General features: G+C 44.3%; 2 protein-coding genes across 2 annotated transcripts in view; one reads left to right on the forward strand and one right to left on the reverse strand.

Annotated features, from left to right (window-relative positions):
* Positions 1 to 1,040: 1,040 nt before the first annotated feature.
* GABRA5 (gamma-aminobutyric acid type A receptor subunit alpha5) overlaps positions 1,041 to 15,148 on the reverse strand; it is a gene marked incomplete at both ends in the record, with an annotated part of 55,300 nt that continues 41,192 nt past the window's right edge. Inside the window, 4 exons of the mRNA XM_082495477.1 lie at positions 1,041 to 1,343; positions 2,287 to 2,498; positions 3,893 to 4,045; positions 9,748 to 9,891. Of these exons, the coding sequence (XP_082351603.1) occupies positions 1,041 to 1,343; positions 2,287 to 2,498; positions 3,893 to 4,045; positions 9,748 to 9,891 (812 nt within the window). The remainder of the gene's footprint in view (positions 1,344 to 2,286; positions 2,499 to 3,892; positions 4,046 to 9,747; positions 9,892 to 15,148) is intronic.
* GABRB3 (gamma-aminobutyric acid type A receptor subunit beta3) overlaps positions 8,191 to 15,148 on the forward strand; it is a gene marked incomplete at both ends in the record, with an annotated part of 200,300 nt that continues 193,342 nt past the window's right edge. The window contains one exon of the mRNA XM_082495459.1: positions 8,191 to 8,291. Within this exon, the coding sequence (XP_082351585.1) occupies positions 8,191 to 8,291 (101 nt within the window). The remainder of the gene's footprint in view (positions 8,292 to 15,148) is intronic.

Genomic DNA, 15,148 nt, shown 5'->3' on the forward strand with positions numbered 1-15,148 from the left:
ACCTTTCTGTCAATATTGTCACTGAAACACCTTGCTGTCATGAAGCACATCTTTTTTTTCCGAATCACACTTCTTAGTGTTGGCTGATTGGTTTTCACTGTGGGAAACAAGTAATAATTATTTCAGAATTACTGTAATTCCTTACAGTTAATCTCTGCTAATATAACGCAATCTTCTTCTTGGGAAAATGTCCAAACATCATTTACTTTACCCTAATAAAAATGTCTACTGCTGTTAAAAGTTTTATTTGCACAAGTATGTTCCTAATCTATGTTAATTTCATGCAATATATCTCTAATTTTTGGAATAAATACTGAGAATCATTAGAGAAATTTCCTTGGAATGCAAAATCCAAACAAACTTCATATTTTCTTCTAAGGGCAAAATTCCACCACCTTTATTTACACAAGTAGCATCCTGCTCCTTATGTTACTTCACTGCACGCTAGAGGCTCAAGCAGTGAAAATCAGCATAGCCCCATTAGGATTTACTGCATTGTGTTAACTTCTAATGAAAATTGGGCTGAGCAGTTTCACCTGTGGAGTAATGCGCTACCTATAACCAGTAAAAAACATAGCCCTACACTTAGTAATTTGGCACATTTACAACTGGCGTTACTCAGTAACCTATCAGATGACAATAGTGGAGCTCTTCCGTAAAATATAGGTTAAGCCTACATTTGTATGACTGTACATCTGAAGTATAAAAACCACGATATGTAGTACACTTGAACAGTTAAAAAATATAACTTATTTTATTTGTAAACTATCAATGCAAGATACTCAGCAGCAAAGAAGCCATGTTCAATGTCTTCTGATCTTTTATAAAGATCTGTTGCTGTAAGTAATATAATCGTCTCGGAAACATCTGAGGTTACATGTAGAAACAATCAAGGCAATATTATTTGTACATATTATTAAACATGCAAAAACTTCCTGAAGAATATTGCCCAAATGTAGAAAGTCGTCTGGATCTCAAATTTTCCTTGGTAGCATCTGCTTTGTAAGTATGGCTCACATGTGGCTTTAGAGTCCTTCAGTTTATTTTGGAGAATTGGCACCTTTAATAACAGGCTCCCTATTCAAATATGTGGCCCAGTAAACTAAGTTAAAAGTTCCAAACAGTACTGGAAAAATTATCCGGGACATTTTGTCAATCTTACTGATGCTGTTGTAAGTCTTTTTGCTTTCAGCGGGCTTTTCTTCTACAGCCTTCACTGGAGGAGATGCAGTGTTTGAGATGACAGATGGGGCTGAGTCCTTTGGCATGTTTGGTGCGGGGGTCAGCTTCCCAGTGCTGTAAGTATTAGTTGATTTATTTCCCATCAATTCACGTTCTTTTTTCTGCGGTGTAAAGAACAAAATGTTAGACCACAGGAACAGAAAGTGGGAACACGTTCTCAAGATATTAACCCAAAAATCTAAGTACCATAATCAATCATACTAACAAATGCCTGTTGGCTATTCTGACTTTGACTCCCAAACAGCTGTTTCCACCTTGATTTTATAGCCCTTACTCAGGTTAAACTTTCCCTGACGCTAGAGAAAGCTAAGAGTGGCCGGCCAGACCCGGATCCCACCTGGCGTGTGCATTAGCAGCTTCTTTTGTCAGGGCGATGCAGTCCTGCACCTGCGGAGGTTGCTGCCCCATGGGCAGCTGCCAAGATGCCAACCTCAACCTCTTGGCTGCAGCAAGGAGCGCGGTGAAGGGCTCATTGCTCCTGCTAGCTGCCCCTCTTTGTGGCACTCCTTCAGGACGCCTGTGGGTACGAGCTTTCTCAAAGAGGTCATTTGCCAAGAGCGAGTCCTATTCCAAAACTTTCATTTCAGTGTGAAACTCAAAAGTTTGTGCTTTCACAGAACTGAACTTTTTTATTTGAGATATGCTGGTGGGACCCTGACTCATGGAGCTCAGTGTGAGCTTTGTCATTTATTTGGGAGAGCGCACACGGAATGCTCTGCAGAGATATGTTTCATAGTACACGTTTACTTATTATCAGATTATCAGAAGTTTGGTCACTGAAATCCCACGCCACCTATACTCAGTGCCCTAAATACTCCTGAAAACAGTCCACTCCATACAGATGGTGGAGACTGATAGTCTATCTCTGTGAAGAGAAGAAGGCATATTTCCTTGCAAATTTTCCTCTACAGGAAGGTGAAAGTATGTCATGAGTTAATAAAATACCTTTTTCATGAAGATGCTGAAAATTGTCCAGTCAGTTATTTGAACTATGCTGAGTAATTGCTTTTTATTCTAGATATTTTAAAAATGTAAGGTAAGCACCTTGATTTTAGCAGCTTCCTGGGCTTTTTTGCCATCCCATGCCCAACTCCTCTTGGTGAAATAGTTGACTGTTGCAAATTCAATCAACGCAGAAAATACAAAGGCATAGCAGACAGCTATAAACCAGTCCATTGCAGTAGCGTAGGCCACTTTTGGCAAAGAGTTACGGGCACTGATACTTAAGGTGGTCATGGTGAGGACTGTTGTTACTCCTGTAAAAGAGGGAAAAAAAAAAAAGAGGCAGAGATCAGTTTGGTAGCCCTTATGAGATCCCGAACAAGTTATGAGCAAGCCCCAGTTCAGCAGGATACCTAAGAAGGCCAGATGAACTCAGTCGTGTTTGCATATTATGGTCCAAAAGAGTAAGATACTTTGCTTTCCAAGAAAAAATAAAAGCCTCCACCCTCAGGTCTTTACTTCTGTGGTGTTCTGGTTATCTCTAGTTATAGTGTATTTAAATTTTTTAGGGCTAATGCAAACCCAGCTGTTATATAAACCAAATCCTCCCCATACACTGATGCATGGTATGTACAGAGTATCTCTCGTTAAGTGGTACATTATAAAATCAGTGAGCAACCCGTTCAGCAGTAGCTGTCAGAATAAAGTGGGATTACTGATTTTATTTTCTTACATGGAGATTCTATGTATGAAACTGTTGGCTGTTATTGATTTTCTTGACTGTAGCTCCTGTTTTCCCACAGGCCAGTAAATGACAGACCTGCCACTACTTTACTCTGTGGAAGGATGCCCCCAGTAGGATAAAATTCAACTCTCAGTTACAGCTTTGCAAACCTAGAATGGGTACCACTGGTCAGCAAAGTGATGCTGGTACCTGTATTCCCTCCATACAGCTTGCTGAACTGATTTTTTGATCGAACTTGCTGAGTGACTTCAGTAAGTTTGTACGGAAGAACGACTCTTTTCAGAATAGCTGAATGAAGTTACATAATAAACTCTTCCTGCTCCCCTCATTTTTCATCTAGTGAAAATTTTGTATTTCATCAACCTTCACTTAAGACTGTATTTATTTTCTGCAATCTTCTAGTGATAAATCGAGTAATTTAAGAGACCCCAAAGGGTTTTTCCATGACAACTTCTGTAGTAAATATATGTTTTCTTAATGCAAAATCATATTAATTTGTTTGATGGTAATAGAGATAATTGTCACTAATTAACCTCTACAAGGTTTTCTCAGATAAACATCTTCAAACAGAGGTAAACAAAATGTCTTGGAGTGAAATCTGTTTCAAATGCTTAGCTAGACTATACACTCAATATGATAATATATATGGGTTTTTGTTCTAAACCATCCAGTATTTTACCCACGTGGAAAAAAAAACTGCAAATCACACTAATATGATTCTTCCGTCTTCTGTCCTTAACCTTCATACAATTGATTCCTGAGCACTGTCTGTCATAACTTTACTGAAAAAGCCCAGACGGTGTTTTTAAATGGATTTTGAGTTTAAACTGGAAAAGAAAAAGGAAACATCTAGAAGATGTCAAGCAGAAATAAGCATTAGAGCACTGTGGTTTTGTTACAGCAAATCACTTCCACAAGCCAGATTGTTCCTTCCCGTGTGCTGAGAGAAAGGGGGATACTCACCAAAGACAGTCCTAGCAGGGACAGATTCTCTGTTTAGCCAAAACGACACTTGTGATAAGATCACAGTCATGATGCAAGGAAGGTACGTCTGGATGACAAAATAACCAATTTTTCTTTTCAGGTGAAAGTGGGCTGTCATAATAGTATATTCGCCTAGAAGGAGAAAAATCATAGAATCATAGATGCGCATGTGGGTAAAATAAGGGAGACTTACTGATTTAGGGACTTAAGCAGGCCAGCTCCACCCCAACTCCCCCGCTTGAGGATACCAGTCAGCCACTCCTAATTGCATGAAATATGTCTGGATTTCTGCGCCGTAGAAAACCAGGACTTGAGACAGAGGCGCTGCTAGATCCTGCTGGTCTTCACATTCAGACCCCAAAAGCAGAAGACGACGACTGACTGATCCTACTGCACTGAAAGGCTGTGGCCCTTCTATGCACCTGGGACGTCTTGAGGTTCACAGGCTTAAAAAATCCAGGTTGCCGGCACTGCCTCAATCCTACCTGGTTTTGACTCGGTCCTACAACCTGTCTTACCGGAGTAACGATTAAGGCCATCTACTCTAAGAAACCTGATTTAGCAGCAGGACTTAACCTCATTACGGCAACTGTTAGTGCCAAGCCATCAGTCCTCCAGAATGAGAAATCCCTCTGCACCGCACTTTAGGGACTGCCTGTCCCTAAAGTTTGCTGCCAAAAATGCTGCTTTGCACATGGATCCTGGGAGGTCTTGTTGATCTCACTACCTAAACCCATCAGATTGCTCCTCCAGAAAACAAAATCCCTCCAGTGCACCCAGTTTTCCTAGAATCTGGTGCACTTTAGCCCTCGGAAAGAGAATGTTCCTGGAGTGACATTGTGCCAAGTCTTGTTCACTTGTGCAATGAATATTGTACTGCCTGCATGGAGAATTCACTAAAACTGCCACAGCAGTGCTGAATTCCATGCCTTTTTTATATGCCAAATTCATAGCATTGCCTTAATCTGGCTTTTGTCAGGTCCTCTGAATTTCAATAAAAGCCTAAAAAAATGCACTCCAAAATCGACAGACCAGCTGTCACCTTCCCTAATGTTTCAGAAAAAATCAAAACTTAACTGGTTCTTTCAGGCTGTTCCTGTAAAACCATATAGTTGTTACTGAAGGCTATTTATTGATGGTAACTGCTCCCCAGAGCCAAAATCTTGCTAGCTAAAACCAGACTAGTTTGCCTAGGAAAAATAAAAGTAAAAACAAAATGTAAGAATATAAAACAACCAGCCCCTTCAAGCCCTAACAGATCTCCACTCACATTGATATCAAATTAATTTAAAAGCATGCATCATTCAGCAGGGTAGCGATGAATCAGAGTAATGCCTGTTCTGAAAGATATATTGTCCTCCAAGAATAAAACAAATACAGCTATAATCTCTGTTGCAAGACTTGACTGTTAGTCTCTGTAGACCAGCCACAAAAGGAAAATATATAACAGACTGATTCCGCCTTAAGTGAATAGCCCGAGTTGAGCTGCAGCCAGCATTGCTAAGCAGTTCGATTTGGCAGATTATTTCTAAGTGACAATATGGCTAATTAGCGGAGAACAGGTCTACAGTGAAAGGGCTTTTGCAGGTATAGCTGCACTGCTATGTTATGCTAGAGGAGCTCCGTTATTCTGGATGAAGTTTACAGACCTGGTTCGTGCTGAGGATTTTAGACAGAAAGACTGGAATAGCACAGAAATACCTTAGCTGCCAGCCTGCCTCAATCTTTATGAGTTTCTTCTGGAGTCTGATTTTCTGGTGAAATGGTTCTCTGAAGAGGGATGTGGAGATGGACAGGGAATGCTGTGAAACTGGGGAGAAAATCCCTGTGAAGCGACGTCTAATTCCCTTCAATTTCGTGTAATTTTGAACCAGGGATGCTGAACATGCTGTGGTCTCAGGAGGAACCCCGCTTGCTGTTTATTTAGGAGCATTCAGTTTGTGGATTACCCCTAAAATATGCCAGCAGCAGCAGGGTCTATGTGCCTGTAATCTGTTTCTCAGTTGCTACTGCACTGGGCTGTGTTTGAGTCACAGTTTCCCTGCTCGCTAAGGAGTGATGATATGCATTATTGATTTTGACAGTATGCTTTCGGAGCCAGAATAAAAAAAATCTACACAGCTTCAGCAGAGCAACAGGACCCCTTTTTTTTCCTTTCTAAAATGCAGAAAATGAAAGCCTACATTTTGATGGCCCTCCACAGCTGATTTTTACCTTATTTTCTTTAGCCTATCAAAGCTCTTGTCTCCACTGAAGTAATGATATCACCTGGATTTTGTATTTGCTCTTCTTCCACCCAGTGCCTTCTCGAATTTCCCATGCTGTCCCTTTCAAAAATGCCTATGCCAGGGATGCTTCCTCCAGCAGAGTTAGGGCTTAAGAAAACCCCACAGCTTGGTTTTTAATGCCCTGGGACCACTGCTTAAAGTAAAGCTAAAAGCTGCCCCAGTTGGCCTTTTGTTTATATAGAACAAAATCCTGGCTCTGTTGGAGTGGCAGAGCTCCCTTTTACTTCTGTAAGGCCACTGTTTATCCTTAGACCATAAGCTTTCTTGAGCAAGAGCTAATTTTTGTTATAGGTTTATGTAGCACTTAAAAGAGAATCCTGTTCCTGACGGGGTCCACTCATCACTGCACAAAACAATTTTCATAACAAATTTAGCACTAATGAAAAGCCCTAGAGCGGGAATGGCCGCATTTCTTCACAGAGCTGTGCTACTGTGCTGCTGCTGGTCTTAAGAAGTTTTTTTATCCTTTAAAAGCTGCTGCAGTATTTTTTTGGTATCTAGATGACAGAGTTCTGGAGATCATGCTGACAAATTTTCCAGGATCTTACATGCATTCTTCCATCACAGTTATGCTGGGATTCAATAGAGTATTTTAATGAGGATGGACCAGCCCCCAGGCTTGTTTGTTTACTTGATATACCTGGACTCAGGTGTATCAACAGTTATTCCAGCGAGATCCTGACACTAGGTCTGTGATGCCACATCCCTGATCACACTGACATCCAGAATATTTTGGCCCACGAGAAATGCCTGTGTCCTTTTTATAGTGATGCAGGGGAAAGATTCATTTCAGGGAAAAAATCAGAATTATTTGGTGCAAAATGAAGAGTTGAATGCTTCTTTTATTATTTAGGCTTTGGATATTTCAGAGCTCAGGCTCCAGCTGGCAGAAGATAAAAGAGTGGGTTTTTGTTTTGTTTTATGGCACTGCAGATCCTAAGTTAGCGATGAGAGATTCTGGGTATGGGGAACAGAACTGGGCAACCATTTGCGGAAAGCAGCAAGATCCACTCGGACCCAAATCCCTTATCTGATTGTTTTCAGCACTTGCACCACCAGGACATAACAGATGTTGGGCCTGTTGGAAGCACTGTGAATAGTCAAATGTCTTCTCTTTTGGGGATGACATTTGGGGATGTTAGCACACACACAAAAAAACAAACAGGTGGCACATGTCAGAGCTATTTGCTGTGGCATGGCTTAAATGTTCCCGATTTCAAGACTGGTTGGTGTATTAGGAGTGCCAGGACATCTTTTCTGAGAAGATAGCTAAAATTAGTGGCTTGCCTACAAAATCAACAGAATCCCAAGGGACTGGTGCATGTCCAGCATTTCCATTTATAAAAAAGCCTGCTAGAAAGGAGAGCATAAATGTTCTATGACATACGCAAACACTTTGCCTATGCAACTACAAGGGCTGTATAGTTTGACTTGTGTGTCAAAAAACCCACAAAAGATCCAAGCACTTGGATTTGTGCAATAGCTATTTGGTTTTTCTCTTTCACGTTCAACAATTCAATAGAGGGAAGAAATGCCTTAGACGGCCGTTCATAAGTAACCCTGATTACTGGCCTCCTACGAGCTTGATGAAGTCCAGAAAATCCATCGCTGACTGATGCTTTCCCTGTGCAAAATCGGATTTTTGTATTTTGCTAATCCCCGGTTACAATCTGTGTCCTGCTCTCTGTGATCCGCCCTGCAATCAGAATCCAGCCAGCCCAGATGTAACCCGGGACATTAATATAAAATCTTGACGTTGGAAAGCAAGCATTTATTAGCCTAAATCTTAAGATACAGGAGGGAGGTGGTTACTGGCAGAAACTTTGGGATTTTTCTGAAGAGTCCCCTGCTTCCTTGGGCTGAGGAGTACAAGGAGCTTTCACAGGCAAAGCTGCAAACTGGAAGTGTCCCGGAGCTGACACGCTGGAGCACTCACTGCCTGGGTTGGATGGTTTTCTCGCTCTGAGGAGCAGGACGAGCTCGTAGGAGATGCCCCAGTACATCCTCTGGATCTTTTTCTTGGCAGCGATGAAGGCGAGAGGGGAGCTGCCGTTCATTGCAGAAAACAACGCGGCTATGATGGTAAACTGGTAAGGAAAAAAAGCATCTTTGCTCTGTAATGGGAGATAGCGTACTTGTCCTTTTCCTGCAGCGGTGGCTGCTCTGACTCTGTCTATATGCTTCTCTTGACTTGAGATATCTTTGCTTGAGCAACAGCTTTGTGCCTCCTGAAATGGGCAAGGGAGGGAGTGAAGCTCTATAGGACAGAGACGGTGGTTGTGTTTTGTGGTTCTCCTGTGCTTTCCCTCACTCTGTCTCCTGTTTGGAGGGCAGGCGGCAAGCTCAGCCGCCCCCCTCTTTATTTGCCGTGTTTAGACCATTTGAGCAGAAAGCTTTATGCACCTTCGTGTTTCGGTCGAGCTAACTTTGCGTGCGAGTGTATGCGCACCTGTTTTCATGTCTCCTAAACTTCCTGCAGATAGTAACGGGTTCCTAACTCAATCTATACCTCCTCCCTTACAACCCCTGCCTTCATCTCAGAGCCCGTCATTTTCCACCAGGGACATGGGGCTTCACCAGAAGACACTGTCGCGCTTCGCCAGTGGGAATTGCTCCCCGCTGCGTTGCTGTGGGCTGCCCCACTTTCCCTCCCCAAGCCCCACGCAACCAGCGGCGGTGGAAATCCCCCTTATCCCCCTTCCCTTGACGGCAGGCTATGCCGTCCCCAGGCTGAGGAGCCCCCACGCTGGATGCCACTAATGCTCTCCAGGCGACCGCATTGTGTAACCTGGTTAAGCCCCCGTCCTGCTGAGCCCACGTGAGCCCTGTCCCGGCCTCGACCCCCCCTCCGGGGAGTCTCCCCGCCAATGCGCGCCCAGGGCTGCCCTTGCGTGGGAGCCTTAAGAAGCAGGCGGGCACTGCTCACGTGGGTGCCCGGCCTGCGATTAAAGCTTCTTTGCCTCCCTAATGCTGCCACATCTGGCGCCTCCGCTTGCAGCCCGGGAGGAAATGGGAATCCTCAGGGGTTTGCACCTCCTCTCCGGCCACGTGGTGTCACCCCCCCGGACACGCTGCTGAGACACGCCATGGCCACAGCCACGGCCACGGCCCCACCTGCCCCCCTCTCCCTCCCCTCCGCACGGTTTCATCAAGCAAATTGTTTTAAAGCGATGATTGAAATGGATCAAAGGTGTGGGTGGTGTTTGCCTCCCATGGGGTGGTTCCTCCCATGGGGAAATAAGCCCGCAAAAGCGCGGGCAGCCTCAGCAAAGCCAGTCGCCGAGAAGCCGCGTGCAGCTCCTCCAGCGCTCCCGTTAAATAGTCGGGGCTGGGGTGCATCTTCAGCAGCAGCCTCGCGGCGTACCTAAGAGCCAACATATAACCCTCACAGCATTTTCAGTGCCTCTGCCGAGTAGCCAGGAACCTGCACGGGATCTCCCTAGCACCCCACGTCCCACAGATGCTTCCTTGCAAATAACCGGAGCCTGTGGATCTCCCCTCCCGCTCCAGCTATCAGCAACCGTAGGGTGGAAACATTCTCCCTACCTGTACTGGTACTGATGTTTTCAGTTCCTACAGTTTGTCCCATCAGGTGGTACTGGTTAAGTCGTGAACCATCTTCAGCCACCACTACAGATGTTGTGGTGCTATTAGTCCACACATAGATCACTTCAGAATTGGGGTAAGCATCTGTCAACAAGAGGGGAAAAAAAGACGGTGATGAGTAAAAAACACTGTGTAATGTTTTAGTGGATCCTTAAATGATAAACGGTGGGGAGAGGGAAGAATGGAGGAGCGAGAGTGAATGGAGAAAAACAAATAAAGATGATATAATCATGTTCCCATATGCCCAGCTCAAAAAAATATTAGATGGAAGCCTTCTAGTATAACAGATGTGTGGGATGGTTTGTCAAAGGCTGGAACAGTGCAGGTATAAATATAATCCATTGCAACCACTCAATTTGGGAAAGAGCATCTCAGACCCATACTCACCTATCTGGCAGCTCCTAAATCCCAGCGAGCTGCAAGAGGCATTTTGCTGATATCCCCCCTCATAAGGACGCCGGCACCTCAAGTGCCTGAACAACAGGGACTTTGTCTGTCTCATCCTGTCTCCAGGATAAAATTACCAAGTGATGCCGCGTGCAAGTGTGGGGTCTGGGGTGTGTGTGCTGACTTTGGGATACATACGTGTGGATGAAGGGGTCGGTCTTGCGTGCAGGGGATGGCTGAAGGTAAAGGAAGCCGGGATGGGAGTGCCTGTGCCTGTGATGCTGAGGAGTGAAGACGGGATTCAGGGGTGAGCCTGCAGGAAGGAGAGCAGGAGTGTGTGTACCAGAGAGATGAGGTGGTGGTGTGGAAACACCTGCACACCCGGAGATGCAAATGTGATAAGATTTCTCTCACATTCATTTAGAACTCCGAGGACGTAAGGGTGGTGGCAGTATTGCCAACTCATTCCTTCCTCTATAAATGGTGCTGTTATTTTTAATGCCCCAACACCTGGAGTAATTATGCTAGTATGAGGCAATCTCAGTTTTCTTTTAGAAAGACAGTCAATGTTGGTTTTATTTTTAAGCCTTCTCTGCACATAAAGTTTCAAAAAATCCAGGTGCTGACCGTACATTTAAATATATGTTTATTTAACTAAAGCAGATCTCACACTTTTTAGGGCACCCTGATCACTTAAAGCTTTCAGGTAACATTACTGCAGGCATGTTACAGTAGGCTGGAGTCCATTGTACTAAAATCTCTGGAAAGCAGGCAACGCTTACTTTCCAAATAGGTGAAATGCAGATAGAGTTGGAAGCGCTCTGAAGTCAAATGCTAATATCTCACCTTCTGCACTCTTTAAGTTGGGGGTGCAGAATGTTTCCTTCTGGAAAAACTCACATCCTTGTCCAGCGCAATCTGTGCAGGAGGCAACACACAGTGGCTTTCCAGGCAAGGACTTGAGAATCAAGGGCAAGAGGTTAGCTTGCAGGATCGTGTACAATGGCTCCATCAGACCGTGAGTTTTGTTTTCTAGAGCTAGTCTTTCCAAGCTGTCCTGGAAAGCTTCAGCTCTATGGAGGACTTACTTAAAAATTTTCACAGTGGGTCAACGTGGGCTGAAGCACTGCGATGGCAAGAAATAGGCGAAGGTGGTCCCTGGATCCATACAACCAGTAACGTCAAGCAGAAAATGGGAAGTGATCCTGGTTCAGGTTAAGAGCATATGTGCGTATAGCACAATGGACCACTTGGATGATGGAGCGGTTAGTAGGGAAGAACGCAGCATCTTCTTTTCACTGTTCTTAATCTTCCTGTTGCACCTGTGGGAAGTGCTGCCAGAGGCAGGACACTTGGCTAGATACACCTTTGGTCTGACCGTTTATGGCTATTCGTACGTTGTTGTCCGCACCTCAGAGAAGATATGGAAATAATGAGGACAAAGAGGTGAAGAGAGTTCAAAAGAGGGTCACAAGTATCTCCAGGGACTGGAAAACAAGTCAGTCATGAGTTGAAGCTTAAGGAGCTCAACTTACTTAGCTCACTGACAAGAAGCTGAGACATGACTCAAGCACTGCGATACTTGCATACAGAAAAGATAGGTAAAACCAGGGTGCATCTCATGTACTACAGACAAAAGGAAAAGAAAAATTCAATGCCTGAAAGATGGTTTCAGGCAGAGTCAGATGAAGAACAGGACACAATTTCCTAACTGGGGGGTTAATTAAACAGTGGATAACCTTCTGAGAGAAATATTATGGACTACTGTCACTAGAAAAAAAAATGATGTGATGAGATCTTTCTTGTAACATATCTGACAGTTGTTGCTGCTGTATTCAGGGCTGAAGCTGAATCAGGCTTTGGAGGTTGAAGATCTACAAATCCTCCAGCCCTTGTTAGCTGTGCAGGGCTGCCCACACACCTTCCATGTGCTTGTATTTGTAGCTGGGCAGTAAAATTACTGCAATTACATCTCATGATCTGCTTCGAAAGGCTGAGAAGGAATTTCTTCCCTATTTAAAAATATTTGCATTACAAAAAGTGATGGAATGTCACCTCCCCTTTAAAGCTGAGGTACGGTCTCATCTCAGAGACGATTACAAGTTCACAACATGTTGTAAATAATTCCAAAGCTAGATCTGGAGAAGGCAAGTAGGAGGAGACGGGTCCATTGAAAAAGGTGCTGCAGAAAGCCCTCCTTTTTAAATGCTTATCTGGTATATGTTGTTCATGTGCTGATATCCCCACTGAATGCTGGATTTATGTAGACAGAGCTGGGATTGTCAGAGAATTTGATTTTTACTTATGTTACTTCCCACGCAAAAAAAAAGCATTGGACTTCTTGCTGCAGTGATCCAGATGTATCCCATCTCAGCAGTTCCCTGTTCCTGCAAGAATCCCAGGCACTGGGATAATTGAGTTTATCCTGTTTTCTGACAATGACACACAGTAATTCAGCCTGGCTAGACACTTCCCGGTGAGAACACTGTAACCAAATTCCACTGAAATTGCGACTACACAGGAACATAGGCCTGTAAGGCTTAACAAGTATTCAGATGCTTTAATTCTCTGCTCTCCCTAGCCCTGAGGGTCCTAAAATAAATCAGTGCTTCGGTTTTGAATGGCAGCCTTTGCTAGGTACTTAAATACATGCACCGGTACTGCGTTAGGGGCTCCTACTGTGGTGAAGCCCAGCAACTCCTCCTGTAAAAAAATCTGTTATTCAGGTAAAGGCCAGAAGGTGCCAAAACTCCACCCAGATCTCGCAGGTATGCCCCAGCAATACTTTGTGAGGCTGCTTTCTTTCCAAACCATGGCAGGGAAGGGAAGCTGCCCATACCAGGCCAGCTGGTGAGAAGAGAGAGCACTCAGGCAGTCAAGAGCAGAGCTTGAGGCCAGTGCCTCCCTGGGAGGAGGACTCCAGCCTGCAGGTCTTCTCTCATGGGAAAACATCTATTGCGAGGCTACCAGACAGAGAGCTGTGCCACTGCTTGGCCAGGAGGAGAGTATCTAAAGGAGAACAGCCCAGGTAGAAGAGGGTCTGGTGCAGGAGCAGGATGGTTATAGATATCCTGGCTTAGACATCCTGGTTATAGACATATGGCTTTAAGACACAGTAGGGTGACAGATGTGTCCCTGTGGAGTTCACCCCAAACCGATGCAGCCTGCAGGGATGTCTCCACCTCCAAAGAAGTCTGTTGCATTAGGAATAATATGAATTTACCCCAGTCTAATCTATTGTGCAGGATCACATATATGTTATGATTCTCATCTGTTTTCCATTCAGGCGTAAGAAAACATGGTCTGTTTTAAAAGGCTGTCATATAAGATTTTTGGCTTCATGCCTGCTTTCCTCACTATGGGCCAGGCTCTGAGCATCTAAGCCTCCCTGGGAGAAAGAGAAGAATGGAGAAAATGTCAAAGCATGAATGCGAATGTAAAAAGATGCAGCCACCCCCTCAGTCCATGAGTACCTTTGAGAGAAGCTTACAGCTCTGACAGGAAAGGCCACTCCACCCACCCTGGTGTGGCGGTGGAACCACTGACCATCTCTTTTCTGGTCATCTAGATAAACCTCCAGGTAGATAAACCTGTGTACTTGTAGCAGGTAGTTGTCTTCCTACCTCAAACCTTCTGCCACATCTTTCCAGAAACCTCAAACTCCAATTAGCCCAAACTTGACTACCAAAAAGCTCCAGCTCTGCTGCTGATAACCCATGCAGTATAATTAGGCACAGTCATATTGAAAGTTGAAAGTGTGGGAGTTGTCTAGAATGACGTTATTTTGCTATCAGGATAGAGCAGGTGCTAATGGAAAGATGGTATTATTAACTGTTATACCAAATCGTGTATAAACCTTCCTCCACTTAAGTAACGCTTCCAGTAGGTTGCCCACCAGCCATGCTTGCTGAAGGACTGAAGAACTTCTGCTCATGCTTTCTAGAGTTATAAGAAAGGTTTACTGCTGACAAGGGAATAAGACCCTTTCCTCCTCTCGCGGGTACACACAGGAGGGACAAGGAGTCAGTCTCCCAAAGGGTGATAAAAAATGTAGTAGAGGCTTTGGGTTAGCAAGCTGGGAGAATGCTGGTGCTGCTGTAAAAGCAAACTCAAATTCAAAGCCACTGACAATCCAAGTGAGACTGCCTGGTGTTTATTCTACTTTAAGCAAGTGGGTTTCTTCTGGTTTTATGAATCCAAAAAATTAATTCTGTGTTCTTTACAATAATTCTGCTGGCTTGCCAAAGAAAGGGGGAAGCCTCGTTAAATCATTCATTCTCTTCTAAGCTCCCTCTTTCAAAAAGAAGAAAAAAAGGTAGCAGTTGAGATGAACAGCTAAAATTACAGAGAGGTATAATGTTATTAAAAGTGAGGAAATGACAACAGACTTTTTTTTCTGGTAGACATTTGATAAATGGCTGCAGGCTTATCACCAACCAGAATGATAAAATAAGTAATTTCTTCTCCTATTTGTTTATTGATGAGCAGATCCATTTTTCTTCATTTGAACGTCCAACACACACCACTCAATATAAAAAACGGTAAAGATCTCCCTCGCTCTTCTCCCACCCTCTTCCTGCTCTCCTATGCCTGGCAAGCAAAGCATGACATGGTCTTTCTTACGCCAGTGAACAGAGGGCAGAGGAACAACCACAGGCCAAGGGAGGAAATACATTAAGACAAAGTCTGACAGAGCAGAGCAGGCAGTTGATAAGGCCTGGAGGATCCCTGGCATTCGCCTCGGCACTGAGGGGTGCCTTGTCTTCCCTGTGTTCGTTTCCGAACCAAACAGCGTGAGCAGTGCGGCGTCCTCCTGTACGTTCGACAAGCAGCCCACAAGCAGAGAGCCTTCTCCTGCCACTGCCCCCGCAACAGGGCAGTGGTGGCATCTGTGGCTACTGAGAGACACTCTCCCTTCTCCCCTTTCTTTCTCCTCCACATTGGAATAAACCCC

This window comes from Vanellus vanellus (assembly GCF_965231255.1).
Source record: "Vanellus vanellus genome assembly, chromosome: 1".
In the NCBI taxonomy this organism is placed as follows: Eukaryota; Metazoa; Chordata; class Aves; order Charadriiformes; family Charadriidae; genus Vanellus; species Vanellus vanellus.